The following is a 21,683-nucleotide window of genomic DNA, read 5'->3' as shown; positions in this document are numbered from 1 at the left end:
GTAGCCTATTCCCACAACTATGACAGGGCCAGAAAGGGGTTTTTCTTTGCAAGCACTATTCTATATACAGGTACTCGGAAGTCTTGGATTCCAAATTTTTTTGTCCCCCTCGCGGGAGCAACTCTGCCGTGAAATGTGAATCCCACGTTGAAAAACTACGAAAACAGAGCACGGCACACGAGCAACGCTCCGTACAAGTTTGCTTTAAATAACGGTGCCAGTACGAATACGAGAGAGAAAGTAAGTGGAACAAAGTAATCGATATATCGTTCGAAATTTTCGAGTGAGTGAAAGCCCGTTGTTTCACAGTTTTCTCGGAGGCCTACGAGCGTCCACGATGTTAGAAAAGTTTAAGCATATTCAAGCGTTTTGTAATTAATATTCCTTCGATGGTCTCATCTCCGATATGTCGGGTGTAGTTAAGGTGGATGATAAAAAATTGGACCTAGAGAAAACAGCCCTTGCACCGGTTCCAAGGAACTATCGAGACCAGTGTCCTACTAGCAGTGCTCACTGAGTAACAGATCATACTCGCGGATGGATCGTTGAACCTTGTAGTATGGAACGCGTTTGAAAAATATTCCAGTCGGAAGTGTGTCACAGCGGTGTATGAGTAGCTGGTAGAGAGTGGAACTGGGGAAAATGGGGGTGATGGTAAGAGGGAGAGAGTGGGGAGGATTGGAGAAGAGAACTTCTCACGGTCGATGATCTACCTTGAGATGACCACGGGACCTCATTCTTAAAGGTCACTGGATATTTTCAGCTTCTAATTTTAACATACTTAGCACTGCATATTTTACTTTCTCGACTGCAATTTCAGAGCATTACCGAAGATCAGAGCCAAACGTAACAGATCTCGCGAAAATTGGAGCGATTCGTTGGAAACGAAGATCAAAGCCATTCGTTTCTCGATAATCCATACACGTCTATCACGAAGCTACAGAGGGACATTTTTATTTTTTAAGTGCTGTTGCAGATACTTTGTAAGAGGTAGTTTCACGTAGCAAGGAACAGGAATGTTTACGTGAGATATATAGGGTACAAATGAACTACAATCAGGCCAAAGATAGAATTTACTTGATAGGTGGGGAAAGTTCGAGGAACGGGAGTCTCTACTTTCTACTTTGCTCCTAAAGGTCTCTTCACGCTGACGTCCAAAGCGACTTGGCCAGATTTTATTCAATTAACAAATTAATGATTGGTAAAACCAACTTATTTATCACGTTTATACGACCTAACAATCAACGTTTTATCTATATTCGATTTGTATCCTGATACCCTGACTTTCTTATGCTATCAGAACATAACTCAGATGATTTGTGTTATTGTGTGTTGATCCTCAAGAAGGTCCACAGTGGGTCACAGCTATGGGTCACAGTAGCAATATCTTGAAATGGTATACAATAAAATTCTTATGAAATAGTTTTATAGGATTCAAAAATCCTATTTAATAATAGAGCAAATTCAATTTTTAAGTGGATATTATAAATTGACTATAGCAATATCTTGAAATGGTATACAATAAAATTCTTATGAAATAATTAATAACTCAGATGATTTGTATTATTGTGTGTAGATCCTCAAGGTCCACAGTGGGTCACTTATGATCCACGTGTAAATAGTACACAGGAAGAAAAGTGTTCAGAGTAGAAAGTTACTTGGAACATGCTAATGCTCAAAACCTGTTCCTTGTGTGCACCAATACATGGTGAAACAGACCCTATTGTGCTATATAATTATACATTTTTTTAGTACGTTTTACTCTGTAGTTTTTAAACTTCTTTACCTGTGTTCTGTTTTATGTAAAAGAATCACTCTTTCTTCACTCTGTTACATCATCTTGTAACCAGCACACTGCAGGTGTAACTCTTCCCCAATTTTGGAGCTCCAAACCCATACATGTACATATATACGTAAATATGAAGCCTTCTACTTTGGCAATCTTGGTCAATACCTTGGTGAAAGGATTATCTTACGTATATAATAACATCCCAACCAATCATTTCGGTATTTTACTTCAGTTCATGGGTGGAGCAAAGTTCTATCTTTTCTCTACAAATCTTGATTGAAGTGAATAGAGTAAGAGTGAAACATTCTCTAAAGTTCTGTGGTGTACTACAATGTATATGTGCTCTAATTGGATAGTACATGGTTTTGCAGTTCAGTTCGTTTAATTAATTACACAATGAAAGTGGAGTTCTTGAAATAGAGAAATACTTGAACAAAACAGTGTTTTAATAATTTACTTTAAGTGAAATAAAGTTCTTGAAACAGACAATTAAATACTTGAACAAAACAGTGTTTCGATAATTTACTTTAAGTGTTTGAGCACTGTAACAAGTGTGATTATAATAATTTAAATAATAGTGGATATAAGAATCTGAGATATTAAAGTTGTTTACCAAACCGACAATGTGGTTGGGTATTTTGTGTCTTGTGACAGTGTTGATTTTAAAAATATTGTTCGATTATAGACGACCCCATAAATTTCCACCAGGTAACATAAGTTACTGATAATGTTTTTAAGTTGGGTAGAAATTCAATAGCAGATATTGTTCATTTGTTTTGTTTTTTAAGGTCCTCGAGGACTTCCCCTTATTGGAAACATGATGGATGTGGCAAACTTATTGAAAGAGACTAAATATTATGCAGATGTTTGGAACCAACTGGCTGACAAGTATGGCCCAGTCGTTGGTCTCAGGTTAGGCTTCGATAAACCGGTGATTATAGTTTCCGGGAAAGCTGCCATTACGGAAATGTTGAATCGGCCGGAATTTGATGGCAGACCGGAAGGATTTATGTTTAAATATAGATGCGGCGGTGTTCAACGAGGATTGGTATTCACAGACACGGATGTTTGGCAAAAACAAAGGAGGTATATCGACAATAAAATTAATTTTAATAAAAATTCTTGCTTTCATTAGTCACTTTTTAATGAACACTTATGTACGCAATTATATAAACAGGTTTGCATTGAGAACTCTGAGACAGTTTGGCTTTGGAAAGTACACGATGGATCATATAATTCAGCAAGATGCAATTGCATTAAGAAATATTATTATTGAATTAACAAGAAACGAGGAAATGATGAATTTGCATTCTCTCATTAGCGTAGCCATTTTTAGCAATTTATGGTTCATCATAGAAGGAACAAAGTACGTGGTTGGAATAAAGAAATTTAGATCGAAAAGTTATCGAATTTCATTTGTTATTATGGTGTTTGGTGTTTAGATTCGACGTGGGCAAAGAAACCAAAGAATTGAAAGAAACAATACACAGGATTAAAGATATTCTTAAAAGTTCGAATATTTTCGGTGGCATTTTAAATTCCTTTCCTTTTCTGAGGCACATATTCCCAGGATTAACAGGATTTTCATTATTCAAAGAACGACAAGTCCAAATAGATGGCTTTTTTGTGGTGAGTCATAAAGAATTTTTTTCTTGGAAGCGCGTAGAATTTCGGGGGTATGTCTATTCACCAAAAATAATTGCAACTGACCCCCGCAAACAAAAATAATTTTTCCAAAACGATTTGAAATTTTTTAATTTTTTCGAAAAATTTGTCCACCTTTCTGAATTTTTTTCTCGAAAGAGCGTAGGATTTCGGGGGTATGTGTATTTACCAAAAATAATTGTAATTGACCCCCGAAAACAAAAATAATTTTTCCAGTAGGATTTGAAATTTATGGTTTTCATCGAAAAATTTCAGCGCCTAATGAATTTTTTTCTCGAAAGTGAGTAGGATTTCGGGAGTATGTCTATTCACAAAAAATATTTGTAATTGACCCCCGCAGATGGAAATAATTTTTCCAGTAGGATTTGAAATTTTTGGTTTTCATCTAGAAATTTCAGCGCCTAATGAATTTTTTTATCGAAAGTGAGTAAGATTTCGGGAGTATGTCTAATCACCAAAAATATTTGTAATTGACCCCCGCAAACAAAAATAATTTTTCCAGAACGATTTGAAATTTTTTTTTTCATCGAGAAATTTCAGTGCCTAATGAATTTTTTTCTCGAAAGTGAGTAGGATTTCGGGAGTATGTCTATTCACAAAAAATATTTGTAATTGACCCCCGCAAATGGAAATAATTTTTCCAGTACAATTTGAAATTTTTGGTTTTCATCGAAAAATTTCAGCGCCTAATGAATTTTTTTCTCGAAAGTGCGTAGGATTTCGAGGGTATGTCTATTAACCAAAAATATTTGTAATTGACCCCCGCAAACGGAAATAATTTTTCCAGAACGATTTGAAATTTTTTAATTTTTTCGAAAATTTCATATTTTCTCGAATTTTTTTCTCGGAAGTGATTAGTATTTCGGAGTTATGCATACTGATAAAAAAGAATTGCGATTGACCTCCGCAATCAAAAATAATTTTTTCAGAATTATTTGAAACTTTTCAATTTCGCCGAAAATTTCGATTTTTCTTGAAAATAAGTATTTAATTTTAATAAATTTATTTGCTGCTTTACGAAAATGTTGTTTAATACTTTTTTGAAGGCACCCATGAGCTCTACTTCCCCTTAAAATTTCATTGAAATATATTCACTATTGTAGGAGTTATGTTCATTTAAAGATTGGACCATTTTTATGGGGTTTTCTTACTTTAGGGGCTTAAAAAACAACTTTTCGAATATTCTTAGAATTGTTAAATATTCTTCATCAAAATACGCGTTGTTTGCATTTTGAAACTTTAAAATCCTCCGATCCGTTCAGGAGTTATGATTTTTTAAAGATATGCATGAAATTTCGAGAAACCATTTCTAGTCACTCATTATATTTTCAGTAATGAATTTTTTCCTCGAAAGTGCGTAGGATTTTGGGAGTATGTCTATTCATCAGAAATAATTGTAATTAACCCCCACAACCGAAAATAATTTTTTCAAAACGATTTGGAAAAATTTTTTTTCTCTGAGAATTTTCAGCACTTACTCGAATTTTTTTCTCGAAAGTGGATAGGATTTCGGGGGTATGTCTGTTGACCAAAAATGATTGTAATCAACCCTCGCGTCTAAAAATAATTTTTCCAGAATGATTTGAAATGTTTTTTTTTCATCAAAAAATGTCAGTATCTACTCAATTTTTTTCTCGAAAGTGTGTAGGATTTCGGGGGTATGTCTATTCACCAAAAATGATTATAATCGACCCCCGCAACCAAAAATATTTTTTTCAGAATGATTTGAAATTGTTTAATTTCGATCTTGTATACGTAAACTGACTAGCTGAACTTAATTAGAAACTTCGCATTTGACCCAAGATTCGTAAATAGTAGGTAGTTCCTTTATGAATAGCTCCATTATACAGAGTGATTCTCTCACTAGTGTACTCAAAGGCCTCATGGTCCTTGAGTACACATGCGTGTATTATAATTACCTCATGTTTTATAGCCGTATTTAACTAATGCTTTATTTTTAACTGTTATTATTATGTTACAGGATGTGATATTGAAGCATAGAGAGAATAAAATGGGTGGCCAATCTACAAATTTTATAGATTCTTATTTACAAGAAGTGGACGTACAAAAAGCAAAGTCATCTATCTCTTCTTTCACTGGTAATTTTGTTTCCTGTAATTATTCTTAAGTTTAAAATAAATAGTGGTCCTCGTATCATATGATAGTAATATATATTTTGATGGTGTTCGTCACGTTTCCTTCTCGTAGCGAGAACAGTCCTGAACAACACTTTCGCAAACCGATAAATAGGACAAGGTGGAACCAACACATGGCCACCCCGGCCGCCACGGTCTCTTGACCTCAATTTGTTACATTTTTACCTTTGGAGCCATTTGAAATCGTCTAAAAAACCGTTGTTAGTTTAATCTGCTGCTCGGAGTGTCTATTCTCACGAGATGCAAACGGGGAAAGATCCTATATGGAAAGATGTACAGGGTGTTCAGTTACCCCTGGGAAAAATTTTAATGGGAGATTCTAGAGGGCAAAACAAGATGAAAATCAAGAATACCAATTTGTTGATGGAGGCTTCGTTAAAAAGTTATTAACATTTAAAGTTCCGCCCGTACTGAATTCTTTTCTAGAAAGTGGGTAGGATTTCAGGGGTAGGTCTATTCACCAAAAATGATTGTAATTGCCCCCCGCAATCGAAAATAATTTTTCCAGAACGATTTGAAATTTTTTAATTTTGTCGAAAATTTCATACCTTCTCGAATTTTTTTCTTGAAAGTGGGTAGGATTTCGAGGGTATGTGTAATGACCAACAATGATTGTAATTAACCCTCGCAACCGAAAATAATTTTTTCAGCATGATTTGATGCTTCTTTTTTTCGCCGAAAAATTTAGGCGCCTACTCCCTGTTCATTTTTCTTAAAAATAAGTTTTCCATTTTTAATAATTTTGTTTGACGAGCTACGGAAAAATTGTCTAATACTTTTTTGTAGATGCTCATGGGCTCTACTTCAGAAAAAAGTTTTATTGAAATATACTCACTATTGTAAGAGTTATGGCTGTTTGAAGATGGGACCATTTTTATGTGGTTTTTCTCATTTTTCGGGGTTAAGAATCAACTTTTTCAATATTGCTGGAATTTCTAAATATTCTTCGCTAAAATAGACGTTATTTGCCTTTTTGAACATTAAAATCCTCCAATCCGTTCAAAAGTTATATTGTTTTAGACATACAACATGCAATATTTCTAACCTCACATTATATTTTAGGAAAAGAATTTTTTTCTCGACAATGCGTAGGATTTGGGTGTATGCGTATTAACAAAAAATTATTGTAATTGACCCCCACAAACGAAAATAATTTTTCCAGACGGTTTGAAATTGTTTTTTCCGTCGAAAAATTTCACACGTTCGCGAATTTTTCTCTAAAAAGTGGGTAGGATTTCGGGGGTATGTCTATTCATAAAATATTATTATACTTGATCCCTGCAAACGAAAATAATTTTTCCAGAATGATTGGAAAATTTTTTTTTCGCCGAGAAAGGAACTACCCCTGTCAATTTTTGTTTTAATTTGTTTTTCATTTTTAATCATTTTGTTTGGCGCTCTACAGAAAAGTTGTCTAATAAGTTTTTGTAGGTACTCATGGGCTCTGCCTCAGAAAAAAATTTCAATGAGATACCTGTACTATTGTAGGAGTTATGGCCGTTTGAAAATTGGGCCATTTTTAGGGTGTTTTTCTCACTTTTCGGTGTCAAGGAACAACTTTTTCAATATTGTTAGAATTTCTACATATTCTCCACTAATAAGATATGTGTTGTTTGTATTTTGAATAATTAAAATCTCCCAATCCGTTCAGAAGTTATGACATTTTGGGCCTCACATTAGATTTTCGATAATGAATTTTTTTCTCGAAAATGCGCAATATTTCGGGGGTATGTCTGTTGACCAAAAATTATTGTAATTGACCCCCGCAATCGAAAATAATTTTTCCAAATCAATTTGAAAGTTCTTTTTTTCGTCGAAAAAAGGCACCTAATTAGATTTTCGGTAAGAAATTTTTTTTCTCGAAAGTGCGTAGGATTTTTAGGATATGTGTAACGACCAAAAATGATTGTAATTGATCCCCGCAACTGAAAATAAGTTTTTCAAAAACGAATTCAAATTTTTTAATTTAATTGTTAATAACTTTTTAACTCTGTATGCAATTTTAAATGTTTGTCTCTGCCCACTTTTCCATGCATGAAATATTTTGTTTCAGAAAATCAATTAACATACGTTTTGAAGGATTTGTTTATCGCTGGGGTAGACACTACGGACAATACCATTGGTTTCATAATCGCGTACCTCGTAGTACATCAGGATGTGCAAAACAAAGTGCACGATGAAATTGATAGAATCATAGGCAAGGATATTTGCCCTTCTCTCAGCGATAAAAATCGGTAAGACATATTGTGAATATCTCATAGGCGTATGGTTTAAAAGTAAGAAAGGAGCGTAGGGTGTAATTGGAACTGTTGCACATTTGGATCGCCGTAAAGTGATATACAAGGTGTTCAGCCGCCCCTGGAAAAAATTTTAATAGGGGATTCTAGAAGCCAAAATAAGACGAAAATCAAGAATACCAATTTGTTGATTGAGGCTTCGTTAAAAAATTATTAACGTTTAAAGCTCCGCCTGTAGAACGGCAATCTGCAAACAACTGCGCATGCGTGATAGTGGTTCTCACTCACAAGACTCGCAACTTTAAACGTTAATAACTTTTTAACGAAGCCTCCATCAACAAATTGGTATTCTTGATTTTCGTCTTATTTTGGCCTCTAGAATCTCCCATTAAAAATTTTTCCTGTAATTGTATACCTGTAATTCGGTTCTAACTCAGAGTGAATCTATTATTTAAAATATCTCAATCTGAAAATTCTTTTCAAGAAACCTCCACAAATATTTATAAACAATTGTAATCTGATTCCTTTCTTAATTTGCACTATATTCGCTTATAGATTGCCCTATCTGAACGCAGTCTTAACAGAAGTGGCGAGAGTAGCGAGCATCACTGCAACCACTATTCCACATAGAGCATTAGCAGACTCCAATTTACTAGGTTTTGAAATTAAAAAGAATTATTCATTGCTAGCGAATCTTAAAAGCGTTCACATGGACAAAGAGCACTGGGGAGATCCAAAAGAGTTTCGTCCTGAAAGATTCATCGATGAGAATGGACAATTCGTCGATGACCCATGGGTGATGCCTTTCGGATTAGGTATCATTATTTCTTTTAATTTGTTTGAAATATATATTAATAAATGTAACTAAATCCTTGTTGTTTACAGGTCGCAGAAAATGTCTGGGAGAAACCGTAGCGAAAAGTACACTTTTTCTTTTTGCAGCATGCTTGTTCCAAAAGCTACATTTCATGCTACCGGAAAAGCATCCTGAGCCTTGCCTTCGAGGCATCGATGGCTTCATCGTTGCACCGCCTGTGATGGACATTATGATTGTTCAAAGATACTGATACCAAAAATGGTAAGACGTATGTACTTAATAAAGATTTTATTTATTAAACTAAATCTCCTTTCCAGTCCCTTCCAGAATTAAAAAATATGTTTTCGACTTCTAACTTTAGGGGTCCTCAACATCCTCTGAAGATGAACCACAAAATATTAGTAATAAATGATAGTTTATGTTGGCAACACTGCCAAGAATCTGGCAACGCCTGGGGCGGGGAGAGTAGAGCTCAGCAGTATGGTATATGGCGGTTAGCAGCATAGCAACTGTTTAGGTTATGTCTTGTTGGTTGTAAATTGAATGTTTAATTGTGTTTTGAGTTTAAATTTACCTTTATATTCATATTATAAAAGCGTGTATTTTATGGCTACCTCATCCAGAAAACACAACACTTTACACTTAAGTTTACTACACAGAAACATTGTCTTATTGGAGCATGGTAAAATGAAGAAAGACAAAATGGTAGAAAGACAAAGTAACGTTTATTATAAGAAGTATATTATTACAAAAGTAAATGCGAAGGGTACAAACGAAATAAACGTAATCAATAAGTAATATTCATGTCGTAGTCGTCCTTGTGATAAATGAAAACTTTTTTGAACATCATGTTGGGTCCCTTGAACACGAAATCATAGTAAGGCTTATCCAGAGGGAAACCATAAGAGTTGCCATCGAACACATAGTTGCCCCATATTCTGGAATAGAACGGTTCTTCCTTGGAGACTGGATTGATGTACAGGAAGAATTGGAAAGGCATTCCTTCTTTCTTGCCTTTTGGTAACAGCAACCTTTCTGGGAATCCCGAGATTCGTTCGTTGTATGTGAATGGCTCGCTGGTGTTCAGTGATCTCATCACCTTTTGGTAGAACAATTCACTGGGTTCTTGATCGGGCCACAGGAAGTAACAGTCTTTGCTGCTGCGTGTGATTTTATTTAATCCAGCGTTCACTGTTGAGGATATACAAAAGCAATATTATATAACTTCAGATTACTTTGCTCGATAGTCCAAAGATAAAAACTTACGATCGACGATCCAGTTGTCCATTTCGTAGAAGTATTCCAGACTATCTTGCAGGTCAATTAACTTGTGATGGGAGGTACTTGCTGGGCCAAGGAAGATCCTAATGGCTGCCTTCATCGGTTTGTCCGCGTTCACCGCGATGTGGAAGTTGAACGGTTTGTGATTCAAACGATATTGCCTGATTTTGATGTAGAGTGTCTCAGCCTCTGTGTCGTCTCTGACCATTAAACCGTTGCTAATGGTCGCGTCGAATTCATCGAAATACGTTATCAGCTTGTCAACAGCGAAGGATTGGATGTTCAGATTCGGGAAAATAACTTCTTCCATCGTGTATGGCTTCTCGCGCATTTTGAATCTGCAAGAATAACGTTAACTCACCGTTTGTTTCAGTGGATAGAAAAATGGTTTCGAAAGGTCACCTGCGATAGTAATCGAGAATCCTCTTGTACAGACGGTAGAAGGCGGGGTCCCTCAAAGAAGAGGAGTAAGTCTCCAAAGCACTAGGAAGTATTTGATAGTTGGTCATAGACTCCAAGTTGAACCCTAGGATCTTCCTGCCAAGGGCGTCGATGCTGCCATAAAACTCTCTGTTGCAGGAGTCCGCGTTACCCTCGAGCATGTTCCCGAGCATGCTCAGGCCCTCAGGAGTGTAAATGTTGTGCCATTTGCCGGTGCTGCCCAGTACAAAGCCGGAATCGATCGCTGCAGTTAATCTAGACTCCATGTCACTGACATCCTTTAACAAACGCGGTCGTATTAATCGAATGGTGGTCGATTAAACTGATCAGGAGGGAGCAAGACTATGGGAGACAACTCTGTCTGGTGGTACGATCCTTTATTTGTGGAAATATATTCGAGTTTAGGGTAGGTAAACATAGGTGCAAAGTGTCACATGGGAATAATTTGCGTTGGGTATGTTTGCAAGTAAAAAAGGATACCAGGTGAGGTCCTCGTGGTAGATGGTGAATTATTTAGAGAAGGGCTCAGTGTTGCCTACGCAACAGCGGTGAGCTTGAGTGTACGTATCTCGATCTACTCTTACCTTGATATACTTGTATTTGTAATACGGGTAAGTGCTCCAGCTGGGTCTCTGAGGGAATGGTAATCCATTGTTGAAGGTCATCGTCGGATAATAGCCGGGGTAGAAGGGTTTGTTCCAATTGAAGTCTTCGATCTTGGGCAGATCGTTGGCTAATCTTTCTAGATTGTATCTGTTCAGCAGTAGCTTATGACAGTATAAATATTCTTCACCGCGGTAAGCCGGGAAGCCATATTCCTTGGATTCCTGCCAGAACGGGTACTCTTGCCGGAAGAAGAAGTAATACGAGTTTAGGCCTATGTCCTCCACGAAGTAGTTCAATTTGTTCTCCATGTAGTACTCGCGATTGAAGTACCAGCCGGAGTAGTTCGCGTTGATTATGTACGTTATGTTGTTTGGAGAATCCGAAACTGAAATTAAGCGTTTGTCAACCGTGGTCGTTGATGGTATTTTAAACAGTTATCAGAGTTTAGGAGCAGATGAATGAGATAGTTACCCAGCATGCCGAAATCCTTGGGATGATGGACCTTGTTGAGCACTTCGGAGTTGAAGAAGTAGTATGGATATAGTTCGTAGGGCGGTGGAAGTTGGATGTACTTGGTGTCCGGCCTCTTCATCACCGCGTTGTAAAGGGCAAAGGTGAATTGGCCCTCGTTCACGTTAGCCCTAGCCCACAGGGCTGTTTTGTAGAACACTTCGAAGTCGTTCGCGTAGTAGAAGAGGTCGAACAGAGCCGCCATTTCCTTCTGCAACTTTGGGTAGTAAACCGAGAACATCTCACCGCGGCCAAGCATTCCACTCTTGTACACCGAAAGGAACTTCATCGCGGCCTGGAAAAGAAAGAAGTTTGACGAAGTTTCGACGCGGTAAAATGATCAAATTTGCGAAGATGAACGTATCGACCGATTACTGACATAGTTCCCGTAGGAATTGGCGTTCGCCTCGATGCTCCATGCTTGGCCCTCCTCGTACAGGTCCCGATTCACCACCATAGGCTGGCTGACATGGTAGAGAAGATTGTAAACTTTCTTCTGCTTGAGAAGGAAGGCGGTGTCGGCTGTTCTTGTGTCGAAGTACGACGCCTGGACGAACGGAACGGCCAGCAGCCCTAACAGCCACAGCCTCAGCATCTTGTATCCCGGTGGCAAACTGGATCTCAAAGCGAGGCTGGTCGCAACGCGGTCATTCTTATACCCCATCATCCCCTCCTCGATTATTGCAACGTCGATTAACGGAAATGTCAATTATAAGAATGTCCATTATCGGGAAGGGCGAGGCAGGCTCGTACAATATCGCGAGCAGATCGCGGATGTTTGTGCAAACGCGTATTTTTGAAGAAAACAGTGGCGTGGAACTTGCATAGAAATTTATTATGTAATTAGAAGATTGGAGAAATGTATTGTTATTGAAAAGATCGAACGCAAGATCAACGCTCATAATAGTTGTACAGCGATCTTTCTAATGTCATTTAAAAGGTCAAACTCGATACTTTTGCGTGCTGAAATTGTACGAAAAAAATTCATTTTAAACACGTTTCGATGTACATACGTGCATGTTTGTATAACTTTAATCGTAATTTATTTATATTTTCGTGACGACGGATATAAATGTATCAAGACACGCTATCGAACGATGATAGTCGTTATCGCGTAAAACACTTGCTTTTTACTCGAGATCATAGCTTTCCTTTCCCGTTTGTCCACGCTTCGTTAATAACGCACGACGATTCTTTTGTCTGGCCGATAATTTAATGATTTATGCTGGAAAGGAAGCCGCTTTGTCTAAACAGCTGCTACTTTATCGCGTATAACGTTCGCTGCGTTGCTTTCGTTTTAATGACAGTTTAATATCCGTAAATAGTACCAATGTTCCCTCGTGTAGAACTTTGGGGACGTTAAACAATTTTTCTGCGAATATTCTTAGGTATCGAAGCATCCACTACTGGATTTTCTCTCCTAAAGGTCGTTTATAAAGACATAATCATAGTCTGCATATCATCAAAGTTTGCATAGACATGGGAGAGTACGCGAGGGCTGAGTGAAACGTACGAAAATCAGTATAATTTCATTTTATTCTATCTCTTTATACATCTCTTTCTCGAGGAAACTATGACCGGTGATGACTTAAAAATACCATGCTCGTATCTAAACGGGAACGTTCAGCTCCTCTATTTCCTTGTGGTAGATAACCACGTCGTTCAACATCATGTTGGGAACGGCGAAGTGCAACGGGTCGACCGGTCGGTCCAAGGGGAATCCCATGGAGCGTCCGTCGTAGGGCTGACGACCCCAGGCGGGCAGCACGATGTGCGTGAATTTCTTCTCCTCGATCGGCGAGACCATCACGAAGAGCTTGTAGGTCATGCCCTCCTTCTTACCCTTGGGCAGGATGAGCCTGTCGGGGAATCCGGTGGTCTGCGTGGAGTAGCTGAAGGGGTCTGCGCTGTCGATGCTAGCCAGGATCTTCTTGTACAACGTGGTGCTGGAAACCTCGTCCGGCATCACGTACAGAGACTCGTGGCTGCTTCTGTCGATGTTGTTCGTTCCAACTTTCACTGAAAGAGTAACCGTTTTCGTCAGTCGTGGAAGCTCAACAAAAGCTTCCCTTCGGTTCGTTGCTAGATATACGTACGGTCGACGACGAATTGGTCCATCTCGAGGAAGGTCATGTAGTTCTTCGTGAGGTCAAGCTCGTGTCCATAGACGTCGTGTTTGGGTCCCAGGAAGATGCGCACCATCGCTTTGGTGCTCTTGTCGCTGTTGACGGCGATGTGGTAGGTGAATGGTTTGTGGTTCAGACGGTGCTGGCGAGCCATGATGAGAGTGTTCATGGCTTCCTTGTGGTTGTGGATCGACACGCCGTTGTTCAGCATCGAATCGAAGTGATCGAAGTACGTCACCAGCTTGTCCACGGTCACGGATTGGATCTCCACGCCGGAGAACAGCAAATCTTCCTTGGTGTACTTTGGAATGTTCTCCTTGTATCTGGAATCGTTTGAATTTTTAGACTTGCCTGGCTCTGTTGATTCGTTAGTTTGATACATACCTGAGGTAGTAAGTGAGGATGTTCTTGTACATGCTGTAGAAGACAGGGTCCCTCAAGCTAGTGGTGAAGTATTCGAGGGCGCTAGGCACTATCTGGTATTTCACGTTGGATTCCAAACCGAATCCTAAAATTTTCCTGGCGACGAGGTCCAGGTCTCCGTATAATCTCGGGTTGATGCTGTCCGCGTTACCTTCTATGATATTACCCAGGATGTTCAGTCCGTTTTCTGAGTAGATGTCGATGTGGTGGCCCTTGGAGTCCACGACGTAACCAAGATCGATGGCGGTTGAGATTCTGTTGTGGAGATCCTTGACCATCTGTAACGGATTTCGAGGGTGAGCATCGTCGATAAACTTCTGAACCTGGCTTTTACCAAGTACCATTAATGCTCATTGCTGGTTACAATTAAGAATCTCACCTGAATCAATCTGTACTTATGAAGAGGCACGACTGAGTTCGATTCCCTGTGTGGGAGGGGAAGTCCATTGCGATGATGCATCGTGGGGTAGAATCCACTTTCAATTGGCCTGTCCACGCTCACGTAGTCGATCTCGCCCAAGTCGTTTGCAAGTCTCTCCAAGTGGTATCTGAATTTAATTTCTATGTAAAACCACTTGTCTCGTTCGTACTTTTGTCCAGGAATAGCAAATAACAAGAGATTTATACCTGCACAATAATTGTTTGTGCACGAAGAAGTAGTATTCACCGCGAGCTTGGCCCGGTAGGTTGTACATCTTGCTTGGCATGAAGCGAGGGAAGACCTGGTTTATCAAGAAGTAAAAGCTGTTCAGCTCTACGTCCTCGGTGAAGTAGCTCATTTTCAATTCGGGTACGTCTTTCCTCGTCACATACCAGCCACTGTAGTTTGCTGGTAGTACGTAGTGGTTGACACCCTCCACCGTCTTCGTGACACCCATCGCTGAATTAAAACAATTTTCATTAAATGATTGCTATCGTCCGTGAGGGATGTTTTTATCGTCGTTGCACTAACCTACGTCGCCCATAGCGATGTTGTAAGCCTTCTGCATGACGTCGTCGTTGAAGAACATGTTGGGCAACAGTTCGTACAACGGTGGCAGCTTGAAGTGCTTGGTGTCAGGACGATGCATGACAGCCACGCTTAAACTGTAAGTGAACATCATCTCGTTCACGTTGAATCTGGCCCAGACAGCCGTGTTGTAGAAGGCGTCGAAGTTCTTCGCGCTGTGGAGGACTCGGAAGAGCACCATAGCTTGGTGTCGCATCTCAGGGTTCGAGATCGAGAACACTTGTCCGCGTGGCAGGATTCCATGTTTCAGAAGGTCCAAGAACTCGGTGATTGCTTCCTGGAATTAATTATTATCTTTAATTTGAGAAGTTTCCTTCGAGGAGTCAAAATGGCGAAGAAGACACAGGGAGTAACTCGATAAATCTTGTATGTGCCGTGGAAATTAACGAAAAAAATGTTATCGAACAGGCTCCAAGCGTATGTTGATGACATTTTCAAAGAAATAGAAATAGAAATGGTGGTAAATTGATTGCCTCGTGGAGTTAATTGTCGTTTTTAATTCGAGGACTCAAGATAGCGATGAAGACAAAGGGAGTAACTCGATAAATCTTGTATGTGCCGTGAAAATTAATGAAAGAAATGTTATAAAGCAATCCCCAAGCTTATGTTGATGACATTTTCAAAGATATAGAAATAGAAATGGTGGTAAATTGATTGCCTCGCGGAGTTAATTGTCGTTTTTAATTCGAGGACTCAAGATAGCGATGAAGACAAAGGGAGTAACTCGATAAATCTTGTATGTGCCGTGGAAATTAACGAACGAAATGTTATGGAACAGGCTCCAAGCTTATGTTGATGATATTTTCAAAGAAATAGAAATAGAAATGGTGGTAAATTGATTGCCTCGCGGAGTTAATTGTCGTTTTTAATTCGAGGACTCAAAGTAACGAAGAAGACAAAGGGAGTAACTCGATAAATCTTGTATGTGCCGTGGAAATTGACGAAAGAAATGTTATGGAACAGGCTCCAAGCATATGTTGATGACATTTTCAAAGAAATAGAAATAGAAATGGTGGTAAATTGATTGCCTCGCGGAGTTAATTGTCGTTTTTAATTCGAGGACTCAAAGTAACGAAGAAGACAAAGGGAGTAACTCGATAAATCTTGTATGTGCCGTGGAAATTAACGAAAAAAATGTTATCGAACAGGCTCCAAGCGTATGTTGATGACATTTTCAAAGAAATAGAAATAGAAATGGTGGTAAATTGATTGCCTCGTGGAGTTAATTGTCGTTTTTAATTCGAGGACTCAAGATAGCGATGAAGACAAAGGGAGTAACTCGATAAATCTTGTATGTGCCGTGAAAATTAATGAAAGAAATGTTATAAAGCAATCCCCAAGCTTATGTTGATGACATTTTCAAAGATATAGAAATAGAAATGGTGGTAAATTGATTGCCTCGCGGAGTTAATTGTCGTTTTTAATTCGAGGACTCAAAGTAACGAAGAAGACAAAGGGAGTAACTCGATAAATCTTGTATGTGCCGTGGAAATTGACGAAAGAAATGTTATGGAACAGGCTCCAAGCATATGTTGATGACATTTTCAAAGAAATAGAAATAGAAATGGTGGTAAATTGATTGCCTCGCGGAGTTAATTGTCGTTTTTAATTCGAGGACTCAAAGTAACGAAGAAGACAAAGGGAGTAACTCGATAAATCTTGTATGTGCCGTGGAAATTAACGAAAGAAATGTTATCGAACAGGCTCCAAGCATATGTTGATGACATTTTCAAAGAAATAGAAATAGAAACGGTGGTAAATTGATTGCCTCGCGGAGTTAATTGTCGTTTTTAATTCGGGGACTCAAGATAGCGAAGAAGACAAAGGGAGTAACTCGATAAATCTTGTATGTGCCGTGGAAATTAACGAAAGAAATGTTATCGAACAGGCTCCAAGCTTATGTTGATGACATTTTCAAAGAAATAGAAATAGAAACGGTGGTAAATTGATTGCCTCGCGGAGTTAATTGTCGTTTTTAATTCGAGGACTCAAGATAGCGATGAAGACAAAGGGAGTAACTCGATAAATCTTGTATGTGCCGTGGAAATTGACGAAAGAAATGTTATAGAACAGTTTCCAAGCTTATGTTGATGACATTTTCAAAGAAATAGAAATAGAAATGGTGGTAAATTGATTGCCTCGCGGAGTTAATTGTCGTTTTTAATTCGAGGACTCAAAGTAGCGAAGAAAACAAAGGGAGTAACTCGATAAATCTTGCATGTGCCGTGGAAATTGACGAAAGAAATGTTATAGAACAGTTTCCAAGCTTATGTTGATGACATTTTCAAAGAAATAGAAATAGAAATGGTGGTAAATTGATTGCCTCGCGGAGTTAATTGTCGTTTTTAATTCGAGGACTCAAAGTAGCGAAGAAAACAAAGGGAGTAACTCGATAAATCTTGCATGTGCCGTGGAAATTAACGAAAGAAATGTTATCGAACAGGCTCCAAGCGTATGTTGATGACATTTTCAAAGAAATAGAAATAGAAATGGTGGTAAATTGATTGCCTCGCGGAGTTAATTGTCGTTTTTAATTCGGGGACTCAAGATAGCGAAGAAGACAAAGGGAGTAACTCGATAAATCTTGTATGTGCCGTGGAAATTGACGAAAGAAATGTTATGGAACAGGCTCCAAGCATATGTTGATGACATTTTCAAAGAAATAGAAATAGAAATGGTGGTAAATTGATTGCCTCGTGGAGTTAATTGTCGTTTTTAATTCGAGGACTCAAAGTAGCGAAGAAGACAAAGGGAGTAACTCGATAAATCTCGCATGTGCCGTGGAAATTAACGATAAAAATGTTATGGAACAGTCTCCAAGCTTATGTTGATGACATTTTCAAAGAAATAGAAATAGAAATGGTGGTAAATTGATTGCCTCGCGGAGTTAATTGTCGTTTTTAATTCGAGGACTCAAAGTAACGAAGAAGACAAAGGGAGTAACTCGATAAATCTTGTATGTGCCGTGGAAATTGACGAAAGAAATGTTATGGAACAGGCTCCAAGCATATGTTGATGACATTTTCAAAGAAATAGAAATAGAAACGGTGGTAAATTGATTGCCTCGCGGAGTTAATTGTCGTTTTTAATTCAGGGACTCAAGATAGCGAAGAAGACAAAGGGAGTAACTCGATAAATCTTGTATGTGCCGTGGAAATTGACGAAAGAAATGTTATAGAACAGTTTCCAAGCTTATGTTGATGACATTTTCAAAGAAATAGAAATAGAAATGGTGGTAAATTGATTACCTCGCGGAGTTAATTGTCGTTTTTAATTCGAGGACTCAAAGTAGCGAAGAAAACAAAGGGAGTAACTCGATAAATCTTGCATGTGCCGTGGAAATTGACGAAAGAAATGTTATAGAACAGTTTCCAAGCTTATGTTGATGACATTTTCAAAGAAATAGAAATAGAAATGGTGGTAAATTGATTGCCTCGCGGAGTTAATTGTCGTTTTTAATTCGAGGACTCAAAGTAGCGAAGAAAACAAAGGGAGTAACTCGATAAATCTTGCATGTGCCGTGGAAATTAACGAAAGAAATGTTATCGAACAGGCTCCAAGCGTATGTTGATGACATTTTCAAAGAAATAGAAATAGAAATGGTGGTAAATTGATTGCCTCGCGGAGTTAATTGTCGTTTTTAATTCGGGGACTCAAGATAGCGAAGAAGACAAAGGGAGTAACTCGATAAATCTTGTATGTGCCGTGGAAATTGACGAAAGAAATGTTATGGAACAGGCTCCAAGCATATGTTGATGACATTTTCAAAGAAATAGAAATAGAAATGGTGGTAAATTGATTGCCTCGTGGAGTTAATTGTCGTTTTTAATTCGAGGACTCAAAGTAGCGAAGAAGACAAAGGGAGTAACTCGATAAATCTCGCATGTGCCGTGGAAATTAACGATAAAAATGTTATGGAACAGTCTCCAAGCTTATGTTGATGACATTTTCAAAGAAATAGAAATAGAAATGGTGGTAAATTGATTGCCTCGCGGAGTTAATTGTCGTTTTTAATTCGAGGACTCAAAGTAACGAAGAAGACAAAGGGAGTAACTCGATAAATCTTGTATGTGCCGTGGAAATTGACGAAAGAAATGTTATGGAACAGGCTCCAAGCATATGTTGATGACATTTTCAAAGAAATAGAAATAGAAACGGTGGTAAATTGATTGCCTCGCGGAGTTAATTGTCGTTTTTAATTCAGGGACTCAAGATAGCGAAGAAGACAAAGGGAGTAACTCGATAAATCTTGTATGTGCCGTGGAAATTGACGAAAGAAATGTTATAGAACAGTTTCCAAGCTTATGTTGATGACATTTTCAAAGAAATAGAAATAGAAATGGTGGTAAATTGATTGCCTCGCGGAGTTAATTGTCGTTTTTAATTCGAGGACTCAAAGTAGCGAAGAAAACAAAGGGAGTAACTCGATAAATCTTGTATGTGCCGTGGAAATTGACGAAAGAAATGTTATGGAACAGGCTCCAAGCTTATGTTGATGACATTTTCAAAGAAATAGAAATAGAAATGGTGGTAAATTGATTGCCTCGCGGAGTTAATTGTCGTTTTTAATTCGAGGACTCAAGATAGCGAAGAAGACAAAGGGAGTAACTCGATAAATCTTGTATGTGCCGTGGAAATTGACGAAAGAAATGTTATAGAACAGTTTCCAAGCTTATGTTGATGACATTTTCAAAGAAATAGAAATAGAAATGGTGGTAAATTGATTGCCTCGCGGAGTTAATTGTCGTTTTTAATTCGGGGACTCAAGATAGCGAAGAAGACAAAGGGAGTAACTCGATAAATCTTGTATGTGCCGTGGAAATTAACGAAAGAAATGTTATCGAACAGGCTCCAAGCGTATGTTGATGACATTTTCAAAGAAATAGAAATAGAAATGGTGGTAAATTGATTGCCTCGTGGAGTTAATTGTCGTTTTTAATTCGAGGACTCAAGATAGCGAAGAAGACAAAGGGAGTAACTCGATAAATCTTGTATGTGCCGTGGAAATTAACGAAAGAAATGTTATAAAGCAATCCCCAAGCTTATGTTGATGACATTTTCAAAGATATAGAAATAGAAATGGCGGGAGATTTCACCTTGTCCGTGAACTTGTCGATGTTGTCGGCGACGTTAAAGCGTCGCGATTTCTGGATGAGTTCTGGGAAGAAGATGGTGGGTTGGTCGACATGCCAGAAGAGCTCGTAGATGATCTTCTGCTGGACGAGGTGCGACTTGTCGGTGACCTGGCTTGGAATTTGCACAGCCTGCGCCAGTAAGAAGCAGCCGGCCAGAATGCACAGAACGGATCTCATCTTCGCGATCATCGTTGAACCAAAGTTGGATTAACCGAATCCGTCGTGAGATTTATATACCGTGCTTCTTATACCACCGGTCCTGATAACAGGTTGATAATGTATCAGGGTCGATTTAGACCACGGTCGCGAGGGTGGTCAATCGCTTTATCTTCTTTTTCGCTTCTGTTTCGCAACCGTTTGCGTTGATAGGGTGAGATTCAGCCAAAACCAGGCTCTTTCCATCAAAAACTGAGTAAAATGCTATCTTTAATAACAAATTAACATTTTTTATTAAATCGTATACTTTGTAAAATAAAATATTTTATTACTTGAAAGGGTTTTGTTTAAACTAGACTTTATTCGAAGGCTGCTTGGAAAATATTTTATTACTCTACTTTTCATTTCATTTATTTTTATTTATTTTTACAAGAATTAAATGAAGTAAATGAATTTAATTTGGGAGAATTTTATTTCTTGAAAAGATTTTTTAAAATACGATTTTATTGGAAGGTTTCTTGGAAAATATTTTTTGTTACGATATTTTATTATTTTAATTTATTATAAGCAAATACAATATTTATATTCATTGTTAATTGCATAGTTACAATTATTTTTTTAATATTATATAAATATTTATAATATTTAATTAGTTCTCGATTATCTGCTATTGATTAGAATTGTCGTGGTCTGGAACAAACCGATTAATCGAAATATCATCGTGTTTACATGAAATAACGATAATACACTTTCTCCGGCTGCATGATCCGGCACAGCAGATTTTAATGTCAAAGGTGACCGACAATCGTATAGTAGATTTCATTGGTCAAAGGATAACCTGATGTTATTTAACGGAAATTGAATATCTATCGGTATGTTATATTTCTTAAATTTTATTTCACGGTTGCAAATTAATCTAAGCTTATTACTTAATACTTCGGGAGAAAAAAGAATATAAGTATTTTATTTTCTGACGATAAATTAAACAAATAAGATATTTTATACAGTCACCGAAATATTTTCCACGTAATATTTAAATAAAATCCTATTTTAAAAACTTATTTCAATGAATAAAATATTTTATTTTCATAATTTGAAGCATCATACTTTCCCTTTGATTAATAAATGCGTGTTTAAAAGTGTTCTTAGTTCAAAAATGAATTGTTAACAAAAAGTACAGCATTTGCTAATAATAAATTTGTTAGAAATAAGGCGCCATATTTTTCTACGCCACCTAGAGTTCTTTTGACTTACTACTTTCGTAACGTGTGGCTTTTGTCTGTAACGAAGCCTCGTACTGAGAGGAGGTCCCACAAATTCCCACAAAATTAA

At 37.8% G+C, this 21,683-nt stretch overlaps 2 protein-coding genes across 2 annotated transcripts; one reads left to right on the top strand and one right to left on the bottom strand.

Moving 5' to 3' along the window:
• The first annotated feature begins 2,412 nt into the window (after positions 1-2,412).
• LOC122402997 (methyl farnesoate epoxidase-like) lies at positions 2,413-8,914 on the top strand. Its single transcript, XM_043406256.1, has 8 exons — positions 2,413-2,497; positions 2,578-2,875; positions 2,967-3,155; positions 3,232-3,418; positions 5,436-5,553; positions 7,664-7,844; positions 8,403-8,662; positions 8,733-8,914. Exons 1-8 carry the CDS (start codon positions 2,413-2,415, stop codon positions 8,912-8,914), a joined length of 1,500 nt encoding a protein of 499 aa, XP_043262191.1.
• Positions 8,915-9,367: 453 nt separating this feature from the next.
• Positions 9,368-20,456, bottom strand: LOC122403032. Its single transcript, XM_043406313.1, has 13 exons — positions 20,157-20,456; positions 15,004-15,337; positions 14,679-14,931; positions 14,431-14,599; positions 14,013-14,329; positions 13,599-13,951; positions 13,118-13,521; positions 11,882-12,172; positions 11,479-11,797; positions 10,971-11,413; positions 10,348-10,664; positions 9,931-10,283; positions 9,368-9,855 (listed from the first exon to the last, which is right to left on the bottom strand). The coding sequence occupies exons 1-13, from the start codon at positions 20,382-20,384 to the stop codon at positions 9,452-9,454; spliced, it is 4,185 nt and encodes a 1,394-aa protein (XP_043262248.1). The 5' UTR covers positions 20,385-20,456; the 3' UTR covers positions 9,368-9,451.
• Positions 20,457-21,683: the final 1,227 nt, after the last annotated feature.

The sequence above is a fragment of the Colletes gigas genome, unplaced genomic scaffold (assembly GCF_013123115.1).
Source record: "Colletes gigas isolate AHSC1104 unplaced genomic scaffold, ASM1312311v1 Colletes_gigas_Sc00043, whole genome shotgun sequence".
NCBI classification, from domain to species: domain Eukaryota; kingdom Metazoa; phylum Arthropoda; class Insecta; order Hymenoptera; family Colletidae; genus Colletes; species Colletes gigas.
Note: the sequence above shows the minus strand (reverse complement) of the source record. Positions and strands in the feature narration are given on the sequence as shown.

Excerpts from the sequence above, each read along its gene's own strand:
- LOC122402997 (XM_043406256.1), top strand. The coding sequence starts at position 2,413 with ATGTGGTTGGGTATTTTGTGTCTTGTGACAGTGTTGATTTTAAAAATA. Across the intron at positions 5,554-7,663 it reads ATCTATCTCTTCTTTCACTG|AAAATCAATTAACATACGTT; the intron begins GTAATTTTGTTT and ends ATTTTGTTTCAG. Across the intron at positions 7,845-8,402 it reads TCTCTCAGCGATAAAAATCG|ATTGCCCTATCTGAACGCAG; the intron begins GTAAGACATATT and ends ATTCGCTTATAG.
- LOC122403032 (XM_043406313.1), bottom strand. The coding sequence starts at position 20,384 with ATGATCGCGAAGATGAGATCCGTTCTGTGCATTCTGGCCGGCTGCTTC. Across the intron at positions 14,600-14,678 it reads CACAAACAATTATTGTGCAG|ATACCACTTGGAGAGACTTG; the intron begins GTATAAATCTCT and ends AATTAAATTCAG. Across the intron at positions 11,798-11,881 it reads CCAATTCCTACGGGAACTAT|GCCGCGATGAAGTTCCTTTC; the intron begins GTCAGTAATCGG and ends TTTCTTTTCCAG.